Here is a 24,657-nt window from a genome sequence, read left to right as displayed (position 1 = left end):
CAGGAGACTATAGTAGTTTGTGAATACAGAGACTATTTCGGGGCCAGTCACGGCTCACGCTACATCTTGTGTTGTAATATAGGTCATCACTCTTGATTCTAATTCTTCGTGACGAGCAGTATAGATGTGTGTCAGACTTATCTCCCCAGTTGAAGCTTCCCAGCTTCGATGGGCCTCATCCAAGCATATTTGTCACAAATTTGCCCTCTCCACAGCCAGGTGGAAGCCTAACAATTCCATCAGGTTGCCCTGGATTCTGTTCTCTAGCATTTAAATAGAGGTTTCTAGCTGTGTTATTTGGGTCTGTGTCTCACAGTATTGGCACCTTGATATAGGAATTTGTGTTCCAGTGCATAGTGACTTTACAAGCTTCCCACAGTAGCCCTTGCGAGTTTACTGTTCCTTGGTTAATGCTCCAGAAGGCCTTCAGTTATGTTATGTATGTTATGCTATATGTTTTGTAAAGCGCACAGCTGCCCCAGTTAAGGGGTGTCACAGCGCTGAAACTGCAAACTGTTAAAGACACTGTGGGAGAGGCACCGGAAACCAACTAAACAAGAAAGAGATGTGTTTTAATGGCTTTGCAGAATAGAGCATGGTTTTTGATACTTCTGATGCTCACAGGAAGAGAGTTCCAGAGCTTCAGAGCGAGGACGCAAAAGGAGCGCCCCCCCGCTCGGATTTTCCTCAGCCGGTGGACATCGGGAAGGTGTTGGCCCATTGAGCGAAGCTGGTGGGTGGGTGTGTAGGGCTAGTGGAGATTCGACAAGATATGAATGAAATGAAAGTTCAGAATTCTGTGGGTGATACAGAGAGTTTTTAACTCAATACGTTTCACCACCGGCAGCCAGTGCAGTCTGCAGATGGCGTTGGTTGTAGGACAGGTTCTCAGCAGGCTGAATAGAGTCCCGTTCTCTAAGGTCTAGGTGAGCAGTCTGTGACAGAGGAACAAGGTGTTGAGGCGCCACATCTGTTTCTCCCCCTCTCTTCTCTTGTCTCCCATCAGGACTGTGAAAGATGTGTGATCTGAAAATGCCTCATGTAAGGATATGGGAGCCTCGTGCATGTAGAAGGTTAGGGGCAGGTAGCAAAAAGAGTTCATTATGAGATAGCGAGCCATGTGCTGCTCAGGTGTGTGTGTATTTCCTAACTTCGGAATTCCACACCCTCCAAGCGTCGCATAGTCCCAGACCCCAATTGGCCAATTCCTTTCTCTACCTGAAGGTCTCAGGGGTCTATTGTGATTCCAGGGAGCTCAGGATTACTGTCTTGCCGGGGGCAGGGACAGTATACGACCTCTAAGTGTCTTTAGAGTGGAGGAGCCTAATTGTGGGAGGACATATGCACTTTGCAACTTTAGAGGGTCCCATCTATTGATCCCTGCAGTTACGCATATCTCCCCAGGGCATCACGAGAGACCCGAGAAATCACCATCATCAAAAACTTGTGAAGCATAATTGCCATCCCATTGGATCTGCAGTTGAATCACATGTGGTGTACACTGCTGTATCCCCATCTGGCTCGGAAGGTTCAATTGGTCAACAGGAGGTGGGTTTCCTGTAGCATTACAACCTGGGGAGTCGGTCCAGGTAAGAATTGCAGGACTGCTCCTGCTTAATATGGTTGAGGAGTCTGTTCACATTCCAAGTCATTGCTGTGAAGTTAGTCATGGGGGTCTTTGCGCAGTGTAGTGTGTAGGATTATGGAGTGTATTGTTGGCACTCTCGGGATCCCGTAGGTTCCCTTCGTCCCTCCTATCCTGGGTCTCAACAAGGTAAAGCTGAGGTGTTTATCACAGTGTGAGTTGTTCGGGTTGCAAAGTATGCATAAAACACCAAAGTCAAATCAAATAAAATAGCATAATAACCAATTCCCTTCCTACCCCACATCCTCCCTCCCTATAGTTCTCCCTTGTAGAAGCATCTGTTGCACAAATCAGGTTTCCTACTCATAACTAGGCTGTAATATAAACCTCCCCCTGTTTCACCTTCTCAGCCTCCCAGCCTTAAGGGTCATAGACAGGATATGTTGGTGCTGGTGTGAGGAAACTTTAGTAAGGTAAATGTACCTGCCTCTCTACGTAGAGTTAAAGGTCTGTCTATGCTGGGGAGATAGACCCCCAGTGATGTCATTCTGGGCACTGGTCTCCTCTAAGTGAGCATGATGGAAATGGGCCGGCCAAACCCCCATGCGCACTTACCATGTTCTCCACGGGGCTGTGTTGCACAGCCCCATGGAGAACAGGCCCAGCCTCCCAGGCAATGCTTGAGCAGCCAAACAGGCCACTCCGACCAATCACGACACTACTCATGCAGCGTTGTGATTGGCTGGGAGAGTATTGAAGGCTGGGAGCTTCCAGTGCTTGCAGAAGATTTGAAGAGGATGGAGGAGAGGCGTGCGGAAGCGTGGCAGAGGAGATAAGTTTATTTGTTTTATTTTTCCATTCCCCCCCACCCCACAACAAATCCGTTCCAAGACAGCAACCACTGCTGAAAGGGTCGCTGAGAAGGTGTTGTGATGACATTCAGAAATCGTCACTCAGGCCTTTTTCCATACGCCTGTTTGGCAGATAGTTGGGAAGGTTATTCCACAGCCATACAACACTTGGTAGGGATCCATCAAGCAAAGTGAGAAACTCTTTCTGGGTTATGTTTATAAGGGGTAATGTTTCCATAAATGATTGGAGCCCTGTGAGTTTTAGCTGCTGGCACAGCTTTTCAACCCCTTCTCTGTAAATATCCTGTTAGTCATCTACCATTTCTCTCCATATGCACGCAGACTCAAATCCCTAGATAACGCTCTGTCAGTAAAGGGAAGAGGACCCTATAGATGTCCCTTTATTCTGGTCTGAGCCATGGCATCATCTGTTATCCTCGCTGAAGGCAGTGGCATCATCTATGAAGGCACTGTATAATGCCAGCCACAGCTTGCCATTGCCTTCTCAGAGAATTCTGTTAAAAGCTACACAGTCCACAGCAATTAATCTTGAGATATTGCACTTTGGCCCATGTCATCTGCCCACCACAGTAGTTGGATATGCATCTATTTTTCAAACATGTTGAAATGTCCACAACTTTTGTCATCATCCTCTTGTGTATATCCAAAGAATGTTCCCCTTGGTACAGGGATGCAACCCATTACAGCAATCCCCAAATCATTGTGCTCAAGATTGGGCCCCACTATCCATCCTGTTCTATAATTACAATTTTGGATTTAATAAAAAGTATTGGAAAATAAAAGGTCATTAATACAATAAGCAATGCAACTGGTGAAAGTCCAATGCCTATACAAGTTCTAAAAAATCCAATTGGCCGCGCTCTGCTCGTCCTACCAGCATGTTACCCCAAGGAACTGTGGTCCATGTAGTGGCGACGGCGATTACGCCTGTGCCAAAGTTTTAAGTGAAAGTAGGTGTCGCGTTAGCCATCCCTGGACACATGTTTCGAGGTAGTTGCCTCTCGTCAGCAGGGAGTAGGTGAGTGTGTGGGGTTGCCGCGTAGACTGCCAAAAAAGTATTATCAGGTAAAGTACCACTCATGGCGCGCAGCAACCCTACACATATACCTACTCCCTGCTGACGAGAGGCAACTACCTCGAAACAGGTGTCCAGGGATGGCTAACGCAACACGTACTTTCACTTAAAACTTTGGCACAGGCGTATTCGCCGACGCTACTTCATGGACCACAATGCCTTGGGGTAACACGCTGGTAGGACGAGCAGAGTGCGGCCAATCGGATTTTTGTTTGTATTCAGGCTCCCTTGAGCCGGTGGGGCTGACGAGCCCATGGATCAGCACCTGCGCGCCATGAGTGGTACTTTACCTGAGAATACTTTTTTGGCAGCCTACGTAGCAACCCAACACATATACCTACTCCCTGCTGACGAGAGGCAACTACCTCGAAACACGTGTCCAGGGATGGCTAACGCGACACTTACTTTCACTTAAAACTTTGGCACAGGCGTATTCGCCGACGCTACTTCGTGGACCACAATGCCTTGGGGTAACACGCTGGTAGGACGAGCAGAGTGCGGCCAATCGGATTTTTGCCTATACAAGTTCTATCCACATGACTCTCACAGTTGATAAATTAGATGTGTGCATAAGAGAAGAGCCTGATCCAGAGTCCTATAAAACTGACAACCTAATGATAGAGTGGAAGAAGCTGGACACTATGGACTTTAGAGCACTGATGGAAAACGAATGATGATCTCATGCAGCCAACAACTGAATGAACTCTCTGTCTCCACTTTAGCCAATATTCCCTTGCTTTCTGTACCAGAATACCAGTGTGCCTTTTTCATTCCTTTAGAGGTTATTGTGAAACAGAGGTGTGTGGTACAAGCGCAGCCATGCTTTTATAGATGCTAAACGTGCTCCCCTCGGCACTGCCTTTTGAGTTTTATTTGCATAGTTTGGTATTTTCTTGCAAACGTGTAGTCTTGCCAAATGCCAAAAACACTGCTACTATGAAATATTTCATGAGCTGGGACAGATCTATAACCAAGAGGTCCCAGCAAATGGAAGCAGCTTGTGAAGCAGTCGTTAGGTTTGCCAATAAGGTGAGTCAAAAATCGCCAAATGAAATGGTGATGCTTTACAAAAGTAAGTGACAGACTGTGGCCTCATATTGAGAGAGAGTACGGGGATTTGCTTCTGAGACGCAGCTCCAGACAGTGGAGAATATATTTCATCCAGGCTTAAAGGACTCTTAATTTAAAACCCACTGCCAGCCTTATCATGCATAATAAAGTAGGGCTAAGGTTGCTTGAAGACTTGGTGGGACTGGCACCCATCGTGCTTTGGGTAAAAATGTGGTCTTCACTGGAGCAGAAGTTTACGTGTGCCATTGTTAAAGACTGTCTGAAGCAAAGCAATGTGCAGTCTATTCCATGGCTATATTATGTTAAAATGTCACTCGATGATCTTGGGATGATAAACTTATGGGCAAACAAAGCTGATATCAATGGCTCCTCCAAGGCTCAGGCTAAGCTACAGTTCCTAAAAGTCAGAGAAAATGTAAGGCTGGAGAAAGCAATTCATATGGTAACAATCCAGCACTATATATCTTGCTTACCACATGTAACTGTATTGAACCCTATTTCCTGCGAGTTAAGATTTTATCTTTTGCGGTTGCGTCTTAATATGATTCATTTTTTAGGGTCTTTTGCAGTCATGGGAGTTGGTTTGCTTCACTACCAAGTTGTGCTTGTGATGGGACTTCTAGCCAAACGACTAAGCATGTTATGGTATTTTGCCCACGGTATGCTTTTTTACGGATCACGTTTTTCATGCCCTGTTCTTAGAGGTACATCTTTTAAGTCACATAACCAGGGTTTGATCTTCCTTCCGCACCTTGAATCACCTTTGATTTGTATTGCCGTTTCACATTTTATCACCCAGGCTTTGAGGTTAAGGAAAATATATATATCATGAATTCTAAACTTAGATAATTAGATTCTATACATGTATTTTGGGTACTTAATAGGGTCCTGTTTGATTTGTTAAAATTCTTGGGAGTGCCAATAAGAAATCATGGGTCTGTTAGATTTATCCTGGCCTGTTGTTTTTAACTTATCATTATTATTACTGTCATTGTATTGATTGATGCACTTATTGATGAAATTATGTTTTTTTGTGCTTTTATGATTTTATTGTAAAATCGAATAAAGTTTTATGAATGAATGAATGAATGTGCCGGCGAGTGTAGCCTTCTATAAAATAAATATGTGTCATAGATTTTTTCCCACGGTATCATATGTTTGCAGATGTTGATATTAATTAACTAAAATACCCGATACATATTGTCCCTGTTTCTTGCCATCTAAGATGCACTTTCTGACTGTTAAAAATCCTTGCAATTTTAATGTTATATTTATATAGCTGATGCTACTCTTTATGTTTAGAAAGTGAGCACACTATGCTACGCCATGCTGGTAATATCGACACATTTATTTTCTCGTTGGCTTCTTTCTTTCAGCATAATCAATGCTGATTTCTGCGCTGCGTCTGTGGCGATTGCGTTTGGAGGAGTGCTTGGCAAGATCAGCCCTGTTCAACTGATGATCATGACGCTGTTTCAAGTTACGCTATTTGCTGTGAACGAGTGGGTCGTCATAACAAAGCTTCACGTAAGAAAACTTGGTTCATACTTTCTATATAAATCTTCTTTTTAGAAATCAGAAAAAAGACTAAACAGCAAACAGGACCAATCCATTATAACAAATCCAAGTGAAGAAGCTACAGTTTATTGCTATAAAGATATTGTAGACTCAATAAAATGCCTTGACTTCACCTTCTCATGAAACAGTAATGATCCTTGAAGTAGGTGTCTATTTCTAAAGGTAATATAGGGCGCTACTCAGTTTGCTGAGAAAGAACTCTCCACAAGGTGATACCAAGGATGTTTTACGTCTCCTAAGAGATACCTTGCTTGTCCCAGAAATCCAGCTACTCACGGGGCTTGACATCGAGAGACTCTAAACAAGCCTCTATCACAATGAGACCCTGAACATAATCGAAAACATGTTCTTTGAGGTAGACTGGGACTATCAAATACCAAAAATTGTGGTGATAGAGTGTTGCATTTTTTTAATGTTGATTTTTTTTAAATCTGGAGGGACATTGTCCCAACAAAAATGCAGGACCAGCATGGGCAACACCTTCACGCGTCTCTATGTCTACCATTTGGAGAAACACAAGATCTGAAGCCCCCAGAACCCCTATCACATTAAGGGACCGATTTCGATGTCAGACAGAACTCAGTCCGTCCGACAACGATCTCCAAGCGGGACCAACCGACCTCCTGTTGGCGGTCCCAAACCAGCAAGTAGGATGCGACCGCATACTGTTTGGTTGCAATCCTATTCTATACAATGGGAGCCTGCATTCCGAATGGAATGCATGCTCTCATTGTAAAGAGCAGAGGTGTATTTCATCCCTGCACCCCGGGATGAACAACAGAGGGGCACCATAGATGCCCCCTAGGCCTCCATTAAGAGGCCTTACACCCATGGGGGCCCTGCTGGGGGCCCTCAAACTCTGATTCACACAGCCTTTCTCTGTCGGAAAGGCCAGCAGAGAAAGGCTGTGGGAATCTGCCATCCTAATCCCTCGGAGGAAAGAGACGCTCTTGGAATTACAGGCCACTTTCCGAATGGCAGACAAACTCTCCGAGCCTGTCGTAAGCCATTCGGAAATCCTGTTTGGATTAATTTCCGACTGGCTCCATCAAAATGGGTCAGTCGGAAATTAATCCAAACAGGAGATTACGATGCCGTAGGAACGGCTCCGACCAAGGGTCGCAGCTGTTTTCTATGGCATCGTAATCGGCCACTAAATTGTGTTAAAGATATATTGACAATGTCTTAGTCATATGGGAGGCTGACGAAGACATAGCAAAGAATTTCCTACACAAGCTAAACACACAAAACAAGTTTCATAAATTCACTCATACTATCAGCAATGAGGAATTGGTATTCCTGAATCTCAATATTATATCTGACCAGGGCATACTCAGAACTGCAATACATGGGAAACCAATTGCAAAAAACTGCCTCCTCCTGTACAACTGTTTCCAAGCTCGCCACCTTCCTTTTAGACAGTCCCTTAGACTATGAAAAAACTGCTTAAATCTGCATGATTACAAAGTGCAGGCAGGACAGCTGGCAACAAAACTTGAGGCCAGAAAATATTCAACAAGGAAAGTTGAATTAGCTATGAAACGGGCTTCAAACAATAAAAGCTGTACTGGACAACCACCTTCAACAAGTGAAAGAAGAGAGACCCACTTGTGTCACCACTTTCAATATAGCTTCTAATCAAGTGAGCAACTTATCAGTTGGAGGAGTAGCCTCTCTGTTTTTCTATGTCACCCTCATTTTTGCTAGTATGTCTATTGGTAGAAATTTACCATTGAGTCCATTGTGGAGTAAACTGTGCCCTCAAACATAGCACATACCTGCTCTTGATGTATACTGCTGCACCACCATAAGGTATTTTAATGGAAGCTAGCTAGAGGAGATCCCAACTTGCCTCTAATTCTGCAGTTCATACATGCCATTTCAGACATCCCAGAACAGATGGTGCATCTCATAGCAATCTAGTGTAACACAAGGAGTAGGAGTTTAATCTGCGAAAAACAATTTGATGAACAGTCCTTTCATTGAATGTCTTCTAAACCCATTGGAGATTTCACGCCAGTCCTTGTGGAATCTTTGCATAGTGGGTTTTTCACCTGAGACATATTTATATGTAAGGGATCTAATATTTCAGTATAGCTGAGGCTAACAAACAGGCATGTCAGAAATACTACTATGGGGTTGATTCCGTTCCTGATCAGAAAGGCTCCTAATCGGATTTGGGTTTGTCGAATCCGATCCGGAGCCCTTGTTTCCAACCGACTCGTTCCCAGTTCTGAACGACCAAGTACGATGCCTGGAAACCGTTAGGGCTGACCGAATAGGTTCCGGAAGGTATTCGGACAGGTCAATCCTTTCCAGAGCCAATTTGTACAGCCCTATGGACTTGGTTTCTGAAAGAGCGAGTACGATAACCGATGCAGACAGCCGTTCTGATTCGGTTTGCTCGAAATGAAACGGCTGCTGGAATCGGGCTTTGGGGGACCGTAGCAGGCCCCCTTCACCCGGGGCCCTCCGAATCAGACCCTTGTGGGTAGCTATGGTTCCCCTCTTCCCAACCATGCACAGTGTAATAGGCACCATGGGGTGCCTGCCAAAGGGTGAACATTTCTCCCCAGCCTGTTAGAAACACAGGCTCTCATTGAAGTCTATGGGAGTCCGACCGAATCGGATTCGTATGCCTACGGATGCATCGTACTTGTTTGGTCCAACTCCCCCAATCCGAGTCTTACGGAAAGCATTCCGGAACCAAATCGGTCGGTATGCTTTCCGAACGAGATCGGAATCATGCCCTATGTGTCTCCATAGGACACCAGAGTCTCTGGCTTACAGGCAAGATATACTAAGTTTCTGGTTGCTAAAAGCAGTCACAATGTGCAACTATACTTTTTGCGACCAGAAACTGATTTTTTGAACTGACCAATGCACTAATAGTTTGGATCACATAAAAGGAATGAAAGTGATCACAGCGACGGTGGCCTGCACTAATTTGATTTTTTTCAAAAAGAAACCTTTTTAAACAAAACTTTTTTTTTAAAAGTTACTCAATTTTCTAACTGGAATAAGGCTGCTTTACAAAAATGTATCTCTCTTGAATAGTTTTAGTGGCTCTATTTCCAGTGCTGGAAGCTACAAACATAAGTGGTGAATAGCCTAAAGCAGTAAAATCAAAAAAGTGTAAACCTAAACTTACACATGTAGATTTATTCAAGTGTGGGACCTATTCATAAATGTAAACTTACATGTGAGTAAATATATATGTGAAAGTTTACTTTAACACTTTCGAATAACTTAACTACTTTTGGCTATCCACTTTTAATGTAAAGGTACTCAAAAGTGTAGAATTATGTGTCCCCACCGCTTGAATGCAAGGGTTGGAGCTAATCTATAAGTGTAATGTTACTTCTTGTAAATGATAGGATAAAGTTTAAAAGTTTATTAAACTTCCAAACATTTATTTTTTAAATGTGCTAAATATTAATGCAAATTAATTTTAGATATATACTTTAAATGTGCAATAACCTAAAAAATTCTACTGCATTATTGATTTAATTTTAAATTTCACATTTATGGGCCTAATACGATGTTGGTCTGACAAGCGTCCCACCGACACCGAAGCGGGATGGAATCCGCCCGATTATTAGTTGACACTTCCACCTGACTAAATAGGATGGGGACGCTCTATAGGTGGTTGAAAATGTCAATTTTTCCATTGCAGCTTGTGTGGCGGACGCAAACACAAGCTACAATAGAAGAATTTATGCTTTCAAACATCCATGAACGTCATGAAAAGCACTATGTGGTGCCTGTCACAGAATGCATGGATGAGGCCTCATTGAGGGGGTCACGGGCGAATGGGGGCCCTCCTTTTCACAACAGTCTTTCTATGGCAGTCAAACTGCTACAGAAAGGCAGTGGGAAACATGCATTGTAATCACCATTGTGTTGCCTGAGCAGGCACCGACTCGATTCTTGGGATTACGATTTGCCCTCCCCCCGACGGGCTCCATGAGCCCGTCGGAAGCAGAGCGGTATTCCCCCGCAGGTTTCTCTCCAATCACCAGTATCATAATATGGCAGTCTGACGGAAACTTCTGATGTTGGGTGGAAAGCCTCCGACGAGGTATCCGATGGCTTCCCGCATGACATCATAATGAGGTCCTTTATTATTTTGAATATTTAACACTTATATTAAAATTATTGATCAGATGTTTAATTAACAAAATGCCACCCACTGTGAAACAATTATATATTTTTATTATGCATTCAAAACTATTAAAAGTGATATATTGAATTAATTAGCTGAAATTCAATTATTTTATTAAATATTAATGTTACAGTAATTTTTATATTTAAAAAAGTGTATTAACCGTTTTCAGCAACTTCTCACTGTTGCTACCACATTTATGACTAAAATGTATAGTTGCGTGTGCGAAGATCTGGATGTTGGGGTAGAGATGTCCACACATAAGCAAGAGAAGAGGGGAAAATATTGGCGCGTAAGTATGTGAAGAGCATTTTGTAGTACGTTATTAATACTATTAAAATAGTACTACTAAATGTGCTTTCACAATGCTGTTTGTGAATTGGCCCTAAATTATTAATCTATTCAATGAGAATGTTTACTATAAAGTGATACACCTCTGTTTGTTTCATATTAATTATGGGTACTAATGTTTTTTATATTTTGGATGGACCCACCGTGTTGCCAACATTGATGAAAGTGTAACACTTTGGCATTCTATCTTCCTATTGTGGTCTTTTTATTTATGACCTAAGATTTTTTTTGCTTCCAGTGTAGCCTGACACTGCTTAAAATAGGATGCCTTTACTTTCTGAGAAGTGACTGTAATTGCTGTTTGTTTGGTTTTTACCCGTAACATCTAAACATAATTTGATTATATTTGCCTTGTCTCTCAGGCTGTGCTACCAAAGGTGAGACAAGAACATGTTAACTGAAACTGGTTTGCCACTGAAGAGCGCTCACATCAGGAGTATGCGTCTTTCATTACATGGGAGTGATATGTTTCACAAGCACTCAGCGAATCTTTGTCATTGATGCTTACACTGGTTCATTTGATTTTGCCCACTAGCATACATCAGCAGATGTATCTGTGCGTCTTCACAGAAAGGAGATGACTAAAACATGATTTTAAAAGGTTATCTCTTTTTCAGATAGGACTTCGTTTTATACTTGTACACATTCACTCACTACTCGGTGGTAGTATGTCCCTTGGTTTTTACATGCCAAGTGGAAAGGCAAAACAACCATTATTTTTCCTGAAGAGTTCCAGATTCACTTCTGCTCTCAGCGACTTGTGCACTTTTCTCCACGTTCACTTCATCTGGATTTTGCCTCACACATGGTTAGGATGTGACTGGACCTGAGATTGGGGTGTAATGGGGGCAACTGTTGGGAATGTCCCCACACCTCTGACTGCCCATAAAGCCTTTTACTTTGGCATAATCCAATTGCTGTTTTTCTTCATATATTATTTGGGTCTCCTGTGGGCAAAAGAACGATGTACTTTTGTTCAAAACATGGTTGTAAAACTGAGTTCCCAATCGCTGGGTATCAATTGCTGTCTGTGATATAGCGACATCTATTTGGAACTTTTGGATTAAAGACGCTACCCCGCCATAATATTCGTTTTTGTTTAGTGTATGTGTATAAGTCTGCCTGCTTAGCGACATTTTAACCTTTTGGCACCTATTGCTTCAGTGTATCAGCTATACTTACTTACAATTGAGGTTCCCAAACATTTACGAGCACCAACACTGCGTGGGTCAGTGAAATAAATGACATCCTTTTGACTTTGCCTGCAGGCCATCGACGCTGGAGGTTCCATGACTATTCATACTTTCGGTGCTTACTTTGGGCTGACGGTGGCTTGGATTCTGAACCGCCCCTGCCTTGAACAGAACAATAATAAGGAGGGATCCGTCTACCACTCGGATATTTTCTCCATGATTGGTGAGTGCGCCACTCTGGCAAGGGCAGGTTTGCTGGTTTGTAGTACTTTATAAAGTTCATATTCGTTTTCCATATGAATCATTTCCTCTTGTTTGTAGCTCTTCCAACACTACACATTATACAAAAAACTGCATCCCCTACTTCAATATTTACTTAATAATGTTTTCATAATGATATTTATTGGCATTTGTCTGCAACATAAAAACAGAATACCGTATGAAATCTCTAATGAAATTATTGATGACATCACTAATGACATCACTGATGGCATCATCTAATGATTCTGACTATGTGGTATAGGATTTGTGGGCTGGAATTCTTTCAACAAGTTACATCTGTGCCCGATCTTCTATGTTTTATTTTTGAGAGATCGCCCACATTTGTTGTATGCCATGAGTGTTTGCTCTCTATCCAAGGTCCGGTGATCACCCTCCTAAACACCTCACTTGACCCACAATTTTAGTTAAGAGGTTGAGAGATATGTAGTAGCCTCTAGTACTTTCCCTACTGTTGCACTCACTGGAGTGGGAATAGTAATTTTTACCCCTTCGCTATCCAACACTTTCCCTACTGTTGCACTCACTGGAGTGGAAATAGTAATTTTTACCCCTACGTTATCCAACACTTTCCCTACTGTTGCACTCACTGGAGTGGGAATAGTAATATTTACCCCTATGCTATCCAACACTTTTCCTACTGTTGCAGTCACTGGGTTTGGAATAGTAATTTTATTTCTTCCACTATCTAATATTTTTTGTATTATTTTAGCTAATGTACTGTATAATTAATTTTAAAAAGATTAAAAGTTATTTAAATTGTTTACATTTTTTATATATGTTGTTTTATTTTTTATTCATATTATTGTTTTATGTGTATAGATGTATTTATAATTGATAAAAAAATAACCATTTCTAAGTGATTAAAATAAATATTAAAACATATTATTAAGTAAGTATATATATATATATATATGTTATTATCTACTGGCGGTCGCCAGTAGATAGTTATAGTTAGGACCGTGTTTCCATAGGAAATCCGCAACATTCTATTTGGAATAACTTTGGCGCCGGTTGACGAATCCTCGCGAAATTTTCACAATAGGTGGGGCGCTCCGCTCCGCTCCTACCCTGAAAGTCTCGGGGGGATTCGTCAAGCGGGGGCTGAGAAAAAAGGGGGGTCCCAAAACGCGTTTTCCCCATGCATTTTCCCATAGGACCTTTAGTCCGAGCTACAGCCCGAACGGCTGAACAGAATTACTTGAAATTTGGCAGAGAGGTAGTCCTCAGGTCAGAGATGTGCCTTTTGCAGGTCTGGTGTAAATCTGTTCAGTAGGTCCTGAGAAAATAGCATTTAAATCAATATATATATCTGTAAGCGTGCTCCGTGCGCTTACGGTAAGCTTACCGTACGCGTACGGTGCCGTGCGCGAGCTCAATTCTGATTGGTGGTTACATGACTGTAAACATTCGAATCGGTCGAAATCAGAAAGTGTCGGCCGCCATTTTCTGTCTCTCGCACTGAAAAACAAAGGTGGATAACGTGAAAAGGGGGCAACGGAGAGAGTTGCAGACCCCCTAGCATTTGTCAGGGGGTCCACGAAGGACCAAAAAGTACGAAAAATACATTTAATAATTTTAAAAAAAAATCGCGGAGTGCGCGTACGGTAAGCTTACAGTACGCGCACGGCAAAAAAAAAAAAAAAAAAAAAAAAAACAAAATAACAATCACATTTATTAAATAAATTGAAGGACCCGCAAGGGAAAAAAAAAATTGGTACTGTGTAAAAAAAGGCGAGACGCGCACGGTATGAACTGCGCAACGTGGGGGCTCGGTGCGCGAAGCGCACCGAGTGCCCACAACGCGTGCACGGTGCGCAAAGTGCACCGTGCGCGCAGGGTGTGCGCACGGTGAAAAACCAGAAAAAAAAATAAAAAATAAATACATAACTTAGCATTTAAAAAACCGTACAAATTCACTGAAAAAACCATAGGTTTCACACACGTTATAGTTAGGAATTAGCATTTAAAAAACCTTGCAAATTCACTTAAAAAACCATAGGTTTCACACATGTTATAGTTAGCTGTACATTTCACTCGTAAAAAACCAATGAAATTCCACGTTATAGTTGGATCAGGTAACTATAACTTGCGCGACCGCAATCCACAATGTGTCATTTCAGATGTCATCATTGATGTGATGAGTGATGTCACTGACCATGTCATGAGTGATGTAATATGTGATGTCATCAGCAGTTTATTGTGGGCGCGCAAGTTATAGTTACCTGATCTAACTATAACGTGGAATTTCATTGGTTTTTTACGAGTGAAATGTACAGCTAACTATAACATGTGTGAAACCTATGGTTTTTTAAGTGAATTTGCAAGGTTTTTTAAATGCTAATTCCTAACTATAACGTGTGTGAAACCTATGGTTTTTTCAGTGAATATATTATATGTATATGTTTAATGTATTTTGAAATGATATATATTACTTATAATTTTTAAGCATTTTAAAATATTTGTAACTATGCTTATTTTGATTATATTTATTATTTCCTTTATTTTACATTATTTTTTTAACTTAAATAAAAAACGATATTTTTAACAACAATATTTTTGACATGGATATTTTTTTTCCGATATTTTTGTACTTACCTCAATGTAGATAGGATGTTGATATTCTTGTCCTCGATATTTTTGTAGGTCGATATTTTAACCTTCGATATTTAGTCAGTGATCCGGCCACAGTCCCACTCGGGGCACCAACAGCTCTGGCTTTTGTTGGGGGCTGCAGGAGAAGACACAAGGCCGCCATTTCCCTTGTTGGTTCCCTCCACACCTTCGCTATTCCGTCACGAGATCCAACAACATTCTCTTCCGCTTCTGCCTCGTGCAGGAGTAAAACCTCTCCCTTGGCTTTCGCCACGAGGTGGGAGCCACTTTCTCCTATCCTGTCCATGCTGGTAACGGGCAGAAGGCAGTGTGCTGGTATGCCCCCATCATTTAATACATGAGTACTGGGCAGGCAACACATCTGGCCTGTGTACTGAGGGTTGAGTTTCTCACAAACAGACTAAAACATTCACAAGACTAGAACAGAATTAGCCAGGTTTGGTACAACCACTGGAAATGTAATAGATTACATTTCCATCCTTCAGCAAGCACTCTGGAAGGATGGCTTCATATTTCCAATTACAGGTGGCATTGAAAGGAGACCTTGGTACACTTTCAGCGAGTATCTAGCAAGCACCTTATTCAGAGAGTTCATATTAGCTGAAAAGATGTCTGACTCCCACAGCTAACTGCAGGATTGAAGCAACAGGTCTTCCCACCACCCAATCCTGTTCCTGCAACTTCCCTTATACTCTGTTAAGCATATGCAAAAATGCCCACTTTCTGTCATTGTGATGTTATCCGGAAAGTAGTAGATTCATTAAGTGAAATTACTTAAATTATTCCAACAAAGTGACCCCCAATTTCGGGGTGCTCTTGATAGAAGTGTACCTATAGTCAGAAGGGGAGACATGGTGAATTCCGTAGAGGGACTTGTGGGGAAATGGAAGCCCACAAAAACTAGCTTCTTCCCACAAAAGAGATTGGCTGCCTGCAGGCAGTTGAGACACAGCCCTGGGTGGGCTATATAAGTCAGGACAGAGAACAGTTGATCTCTTTGTGCTCCTCGACCATTCAGCCACCTCCTGCTCATCAGTGACCCATGCCCTGAAGATAATCTTTTTTCCTGAGTTAGCCTTTCTTCATGGTTCAGCCTTCTTGCCTCTCATTTTGCATCCATTGGCATCACTGCGGGATTTACTCTTTTTCATAGTTCCTGCTTGGGTGGCATGATGTTATTGGGCCATCTAGGGTAGCATGTTTTGTTTGGCTGGTGGCATTCAGTGCTGCATGCTGCCAAGTTGAGATGGTGGGGGCCATAGGGTGCAAAGGCTGGAGGGCTAAGTATTGTTTGAGTTTTGACTATGCAACCCTATTTGGGCAAGAGGAGAAAGCAAGAGGTCACAGAATAGGATATTGTTGTGAGGGAATTAAAATATTTTCAGAATTCATAGAATATGTACAATTTAGCCTTCCCCACTACTGAGGCCCATTTTCGGGTCTTGTTCTGGATCAGGCACTTCCTTGGTATTAGAAGTTACATGGATTAGCTGCCCCTGGTAATGCTGATAGCTCAAACACTGAGTCTGGTAGGATGGTGGCCATACCGGCAGGCTATAAGCACATTTTTAATGGGTCTTTCACTCAGACCGGGAACTAGAGAACAAGTGGGTCTTGGGCGCACGGTTTCTAGCCAGTAACAAGGGTCAAATGGGATAGGAACAATATTCTCTGGGCAAGCACAGTCTCCACTCGCCACACACCTATATCAGAGCAATATTGGAGACAAGGACATTGAAAAAAAGGGGCAACATAAACAGCTTACTCGCCAGCATTCCATTCAATTCTTTCATACAGAAACCAACTTGGGCTGCATTTGTCAAAGGATGTAAGGGAATAAAGATTCATAAAGGGAACTTTGTTGAAATATTGTATTTGGTCGCTGTGAAGCTAGTAGCAGAACATAATAAAGATTCTAAGGAGGCTTCAGAGAAGCAACGTAAGCCAAAAGTTGAGGAAACACAATGACTAATTGACTTAAAGGTTTTACTATTTACCAGTAAATTGTCCTTGACAAATGGCCATCATGAGGCTATCATATATCCAATTGCCAGAATTAGTATGGTAGTTCCCTTCAGTACTTTGATGGGAATTGTTAGTAGCAATATGACTGGTCGTTTCTCTAACCCAAATATGTACTAGGATCGGACTAATGTTAATGTTTGGTTGACATGTATGCTGTTAAAGAAAGGGGAAAATTGGTGAAGCCAGTCATTTTCAACATCTCAGTCAGAAATAGTAAAAAGAAGGTTGCTGGGCATATAATTAGAAAGCCTTCACATGCCCAGCAAGTACATGCAAGTTCAAACATAGCTGCTCATTCTATGGGCTCCCTTCCCATCCTGAGTTCAAGTGCTTTTAGAAGTCCAAAGATGAAGAAGGGCAAAAATTATTATACCAAGGCAATCACCTCCAACGGACTTGCAAGCAATGATGCCTTGGCTTAGATCTTATCCCACCTCTTAGTATACACACCCACTGTACTTTGGCTTTTGCCACATATTGGAATCCAGGCCTAGCAGGTGTGGGGGGAAAAGGTTCACAAGAATAAGCATCCATTAATGTCAAACAGGGAGGTGACAAAGGAAAAGATTGACAAAGAAAGACAGTTGGGTAGGGTTGTAGGTTCTTTTGACCTTGAACATTTTGAAAAGTGTGTTTGTTCACCATTTGCTATTGTACCTAAGAAAATAACTGGTGAGCTCAGATTGATCTGCCAGGAGGAATTTAGTAAAAGATGCCACCAATTTGCTCCTTCAGATATGCATCCATGGAACATTCCATAGCCATGCTGAAGCTATAATGTGATGGCAAATATAAGTCACCCTTCAGACCCTTACCAGTGAACCCGGAGTTCATTTGCCTCTTAGGGTTCCAGTTTAAGGGTTTATTCTGTTGTGATAAGTGTTAGCTCACGGATAGCAGAGTGTCCTTGAATGGATTTTCAAAAAAGAGTCAATACAACCATGATGATATATTATCTGGATAAACCTTATTTCTTGGGCCAAATATCAGTTTTCTGAACACAATCTAATTTTTTCCACAAATTGATGGAAAGTTGAGTGTTCCCTTAGGACTGGACAAGACTACTAGTTCTTTCATTGTCAATCTGGGTGTTGAACTAGACACTGCATAATAAGGTTGTTTCATTCAAGGCATCAATCACAATCTGCCTAGAGCTGCAGGTACTTAATTTCTCCCTGTGTATCATCCCAGTGGGTTGCTCTTCTGAATAAGATCTAGCTATATGGTCCTCTTTCTTGGATAGCTTTAGTGGCAGTATGGTTTGGCCTGCACCTAAGATATCAAGTCAGGAGTTGAGTCAGTATCGGGAGATGGGTCTGTTTACCGATGTACTGTACATGTCAAGGCCATACTCAGAGCAGAGTGGTGTGCCCAAGCATGGCCCTCTATATTTATTTATTTATTTTGGGTTAGTTAAAAATGTTACATATTTTTTTCCTGCTACTGCAGGTCTGGGTTGGTCACTTGTGCAATTGTCACATGGTATTCTATATATATATTGTCCTTTTTTATTCCATTAACTTATTGGATGCTAAGTGTAACATGGTTCTAAGTTTGCTGAAGGAGGTGGTGTTAATATTCCTGAAGAATAACATCATATTTAGGGCATAACATATATCTTGTTTAATAAATAACATTGTGGATGCTTTGTCTTCTTGTAAGATGCAGGATTCCAGGTATTTTCATTCAAGGGAAGTCAAAAAAGTCAAGCCATTCACCCAAAATCTCTGGAATCATTCAACAAAGTCTTCTCAAAACACAACTCAGCCAGCTTGGCTCTCAAACCAAACCAACCTATGAGGGAGCATCAGAACATTACTTGTGTTTCTTGGAAGAATACAAGTACAGGGGTATTCAAACTCATTCAAAGTCATGGGTTAGCTTCCTTATACTTCTTTCGGATGAGAGGAGGTCAACAGTTTATGAAAGGAGGCACATTACAAACCTTGATGTCTTTTCCATAGTGGCTAAAGCTCAGCATTATGCCAATTTGTTTTGTTTAAAAAAGGTTGGGAAAATCTTGATGGCAGTAGGCAGGCTTCCAGGAGACCCTTTAACATGGATAAATTATTTAACGTGGTATATTGCCTCCCTTCTATCTACAGTTCTCTATATGAGATGTTCCTATTTAAGGCAGCCTTCTGTCTGGCCCCTTAGAGGGTATTAATTATTAATTTACATACTATTTAACTGTTTAAAAAAAGTTTAGAAGGTTCATTTGATTTTGTTAATTACGTTTATTATTAATTTAAAAAAAGAAAACCTAATCACTAATTTTGCATAACTTATTATCACTGTATATAATTTAAATGTCAGACTAATTTATTTCGTGTGACATTACTCCCTGTTGGGTGTCATTTAGATTTTCACACAAAAGAGGGTCAAAAGGGAGTATTCAAAGACCCAAACTGTGTAGCTCCCAATAATCATCAAAACACACAAGGCGCAGTTGTCTGCTCTCTACTTCTTGGACACCCCAATACTCTGTAAGCCTCTGAGAAAAAGGAAGAAGTCAGAAAAAACATCTGGTGCAAACTCAACAATATGAAGCTGACTTTGCACTCGAAGCTGGACACAGTGGTGTGTAGTGGATAAACACTACTGGATAGCAGCTGGCACTGAGGGACAGAACTTCCTACATGAAAAAGAGCATTATTGAGTCTTTAAGTTGAAGACCCACATTAGAGACCTAAACAGTGACATACCATGTAACACCTTGACCTGAGTGTTCCTTTGCTGTTCCTGGTCCCTGTTTTTTCCACTGATTGTGTGAGTTTCTTTGAGTTTTACTGAGGTTTCAATTGAGCACCTCTGTAATGATATTTATATGCGTATTAGACATCGTCCCACTACCTCAGAAATTGTTTTTTCCCCAGACCTATATATAGCAGTCATGGCATGTATATGATTTAGAGCGATTCTTTAACCTTCTGACACCTACTGTTGTTTTGGTAGGTGTGCTCAGGGTATATCTATTGCTAACGGTGTCTTTTGGGGCCATGCATTCTCCATTATAATTTCTTTATTTGTCTGCCAATTATTATGTTGTAAGGTGGCCAGTAATAATCATATAACAACTGCCTTTATCAGAGAGAGCTCACATCGTGACCCTCGAGTCAGTTCAAAGATTTTCTGACCTTTGTGGCTCCTCATGCTTGTGGCTGCCATCAGTTTTGTCATTGACGCAGGGAAATTGAAGTTCAAGGTGCGGGAAGTCCCAGGGTTGGCAGTCTTTTCCCTTATCCATAAACTTCAGGGAGGTTTTTCCTCACTTGGAGAAGTATAATATTATCTCTTTATAGGAAACCTGGTCACTTGATTCAACACCTTTAAGTGGCCAGCAGAGAAGAGAAAGTACAAAGGTAAACCCAAATGAGGCATTCAACCTATGTCTCATCCAACTGAGCATTAAAACCCACTAGATACATTTTGGAAGAACCCTGGCTACTGCTGGTATTCCTAGAAAACTTTCCTTAAGTGTCAGATCTTAACGGCTATATAAATCTGCTCAGAAAGCAAAAAAGTTGACGAGTCAGCAAAATACAATCCATCATTAAGGTCATCATACTGGAAAGATCCAGACACCCATTTACTCATCACTTGTGACTTTAATCTGAATTTATTCCATTTGTCCAGGTCGGACGAGATAACTAACATGTAGGACCACTTCTGGAATATACCAAATCAAGTCTAACAAGACATAACCAGCAATGCTTATCTGGACAAAGTATTCATCAATTGTTGCACATTTCTTGACTTAAGGGCACTCAACGGATTCTTCTAAGAAGGTCAACCCCTCAGCACCCCACACAGTACTGTGAGCTCTAAACAAAAAATCGACTACACCCTCATGAACGGGAAATTACTGACACATATCAAAACATGTCTCACATTAAACAGAACTTAAACTAGGGATATCAATCTATAAGAAAGTGCAGTTTTTTGGGGCCTCTCCAGATACAATGGATACGAAAGGATTCTCTTGTCAAATTTATTAAGCCAGCATCAGTAGCTTTTCTTTAGCCTCTCCCATGAAAAACCTTAAAGATCTTGTTACCTTGTGGGAGAACCTGGCAAAAATCTTACATTGTCAACAAAAGCAAGTGGTGTGTAAAGCCCTTCAGAAGAAATACAGCCAAACAAAACCTTGCTCTCTCCTCCCATATTTAAAAGCTTACTAAACTAAACTAAACTAAACTAAACTAAACAGGAAATTACACCAGGTGGCCTGCAACTGTTCCAATTAGGGTCGCATAAATAAGGATGGATTGCTACAAGGAAAAATAAGGGAATTCTGGCAATTCAAGAAGAATCACACAAATACCTTTGGGGCCACATTGCTCCACGCCTGTAAGAGTAACAACACCAGAAAATTCTGGCGTGTAGTAAATAAGCTGGCAAGAGGTTGCTAATAATCCAATAACATCCCTGAAGATACCTGTATTGCACAGGTACACAGCTCATTAGGTGTGCACTACCCCAGGACAAGGCACCAACACCTATGGACTCAACTGTAATTCCTAACCTCTATACAGTGTTACAAACTGAGCACATTTTTGACAAAATTAGGGCGGTCTGAGACCCTAGCCTCAATGGCCTCCCTCAGGTGGTATTCAAAGCTAACACGCCTCTATGGGCAAATATTTTAACCCCGTTCTGCAAGCATGTCATAACCACAGCCCAGATCCTGCAAACCCGGTAAATTATAGCCAATTTTCCCCTTCAGACAGTGGCGCTAAATATTATGGCGGGCTCCTCAAAAAAGATCTTGAGTCTTGGGCCTCTGACAAATGCATTGTGCCCAAAAACCAGACAGGATTCAGAAAAGGAATCAGAATCAGAACTAATCTAATGGCCATCTGCCTCATAATTGATCAATTTAAATCCAACCCCACCCCCTCTACCTCTGCTTCATTGATTTCAAAGCTGGTTTTGACTCCTATGAGCCAAATTATCGGCACTTGGGATCCTGCACACCCTCCTTAGAGCTATAATTGAGCTCCACACAAACAGATGGGTCCACAAAAATGCGAGGGATGGGAGCACAGTTTCCAGAAAAATCAACACCCACACTGGTTTAAAGCACAGGTGCTTCCTGGCCCCGCTCACTCTCAACCTTTTTCTGGCATACCTGGTAGCCTCCCTAAGCAATATCACAGCCCAGGTCCCAAAATGTGGTGGTTGTTGAGATTAATTGAATATGATTACCATATAGAATATGTTCCTGGAAAGAAGAATGCATTAGCAGATAGGTTGTCACGTCTGCCTGTGGAGTAAACTCAAAGGAATTAAGCAAATGATGAGGATGCATTGATTGCCTGTACATGACATTACTGGAGGCTGTATTTCACATGAAGAATGGGGGGTTTGCCCTGTGAGAGGATGTGCTACTGGAAGAACTCAAAGGGATATGGTTGAAGGGTGGTCAAGAAAAGGTGTTTGCCTTATCAGGTAGAGGCATTTCAGGATATAAGCACAGAGTTGTCATGTTCTGGTGAGGTTGCGTTAAGGAAGGATTTGTCAGTGGTTACAGGAATGTTCAGGGACAGAATACTAAGGCTTGCACATAAAGGTCACATTGGTATGAGTGCCACTAAATAACACATTGGATCAGAATATTGGTGGCCTGGTCTCAACCGCAATATTGAGGGGAGGTTAAGGGAGTGTATATCTTGTGTATGGAGCAATAAATCACAGAAGAAACGGAGGAATATCCTCCAGTTGAATCTGAGAAGATGGATTCCCCTAAACATGTGACTACAGAAGAAGTAATTAAATTCCTAGATGAATTGTTGGAGGGGGATAATATACCGGAAATAATAGTGGCAGATAACGGCGTTCAGCTTATTTTGCACACCATGTGACATTTCTTGTTGTCAGTGGGTGTTGAACACATAAGGGGGTATATTCAAAATTAAATGGCTCAACGCGGTGCTGTGGCAAATTTTGCAGCGCCCCATCATTTAAATATCGCATGGATGCACCATAATCTCAAGAATACAGTGCACCCCTTTGTTTTTCCTTTCGCTGGCACTAAAATAACTGCCTAGCGCCAACACAGACACCCATGCGCCATAGTGCAAGGGTGCCTGCATTGCACGTATGATTTCCTGCAACACAGACACCATTTTATCACAGTGCAAGGGTGCTATGGTGCCTACGTTGCAGGGACTCATCCCTGCAAAGTGGGCCACCTTGTACTTTGGTTTAAGGGTGTCTGTGTTTTGCAGGGAATGATTATGTTTATGTGCAGGAAGGGACAACTACCTGCACATAAACAATCGCTAAAGGTGATTTTCTCTTTCTATGTGTGCTGCAGAAAGCAGCACACATAGAAAGAGAAAAAACGAGGAGTATTTCTCCTCGTTACGCCAATCTAACGCTTGCTTTTGTATGGCGTTAGTTTTTGGTGTTGCCTCAGATTTAAACATTCTTGTAAATCTGAGGCATCCTAAAAAAGCAATAGGTGGTTGTGTGTGTCCAAGATGGCACCCGTTGAAGTGGTGACGGGGTTCATGAAGTGAGTCCCCCATTACACAGTGACCGTGGACCTGCCCCCTTGCACGCTGAATAGTAGACCAGATGGTGACCACATAGCTACTTGGGATCATTCCTTGACACTACTTAATTAGGGACTGCCGGCCTCTGTTGAGAAAGGAACAGTATTATTGGCTCTCTCTGCCTGAGGAACCCGGAGCACAGGCAGGACATATTGCTAATGTACTGACGCCTGACTGATAAGGAGGGGTGTACCTTCTTACTTGTAAAGGGAACCACTCACTTCCATGTGTGCCCACTCCTCCGGGACTAGGGAGCCTTGTTCACCCACACGCTCCCCACCGAAGACGGGCAAGAACCATGATGCGGATGAGGAGGACCCTGTGGATTCATGGAAACCCTCTTTAGCATCCTGAAAGATGATATAGCAACCCTCAAGATGGAAATGACCAAGGAAGTGAAGGTCCTGCGCCACAACATGGGCAATATGGAGGAGTGAGTGGATTCGGTGGAAAAGAACCGCAATGCCACGGAGGAGAGGTTGGAAGCATGTCGCAGTGAGTGCCTTGAACCTATAAACCACAATTCTGACCTCAATTACAATTTGGAGGACTTAGAAAACAGTTCTGCCAGGGCAAAAATTAGAATTAAGGGAGTGCCACTACAGGCAAGTGCTGGCACATTGGAAGAATACGTGCTGTGACTTTTCTGCCATATCACTACGGAGCTGGCAGAGGAAGACCTCCTCCTGGACCGCACACACTGGGCAGTAGGCCCCTCTGGGGAACCTGTCACCCCACAAGACATACTCATGTGTCTCCCTAATTTTAGAAAGAAAGAACTTATCATGGCCAAGGTATGGGATCAGCCCGATGTCCTCTTTGAGGGGATTAAAGTGCATCTTTACCAAGATCTCTCATTTATCACACTCCAGCGCCATTGAACTATGAAACCGGTAGCCTCTTTCTTGAGCGACAAGGTGATCAGTTTACAAGTGGGGCCATCCCTTCCACCTCAACTTTGTTTGGAAGGGAGAAATGCATATGGTTCATACGTTCTGCCGATTTTGGGGTTGGACCCGGAACAAGACAACCCTTCGTGTTCACAGGGACCCCCGACGACCTCCCAATGGCTTCAACCCGAGAGACCATTTAATTCCCGATCCTGAAAACGATTGAGTAAACAAACAACATTGGAGAGCCTTAGAGAAAGATCGACCCTTTTGCAGCATCTCACTAGACGTGACCCATCTCCAGAGGAGGCGGATGAGTGATGGGGCCGGAGCTGAGACTTCCCCCCACATACTCAAGGCCTTGGAGACTGGTGAACTGCTAATGCTTGCGTATAGC

The 24,657-nt window shown here is 42.2% G+C and overlaps 1 protein-coding gene across 2 annotated transcripts in view; it reads left to right on the top strand.

Moving 5' to 3' along the window:
• Nucleotides 1–24,657, top strand: part of RHCG (Rh family C glycoprotein) — a 339,386-nt gene that overhangs the window by 180,610 nt on the left and 134,119 nt on the right. For both annotated transcript variants that reach the window (XM_085644447.1, XM_085644446.1), the window contains exons 3-4: nt 5,980–6,130; nt 11,966–12,113. In XM_085644447.1, coding sequence (XP_085500573.1) covers nt 5,980–6,130; nt 11,966–12,113 — 299 coding nt within the window. The remainder of the gene's footprint in view (nt 1–5,979; nt 6,131–11,965; nt 12,114–24,657) is intronic.

This window comes from Triturus cristatus, chromosome 3_1 (genome assembly GCF_964204655.1).
Source record: "Triturus cristatus chromosome 3_1, aTriCri1.1, whole genome shotgun sequence".
Lineage (NCBI taxonomy): Eukaryota > Metazoa > Chordata > Amphibia > Caudata > Salamandridae > Triturus > Triturus cristatus.
The sequence above is the reverse complement of the archived record's forward strand: the minus strand, read 5'-3'. Positions and strand labels throughout refer to the sequence as shown.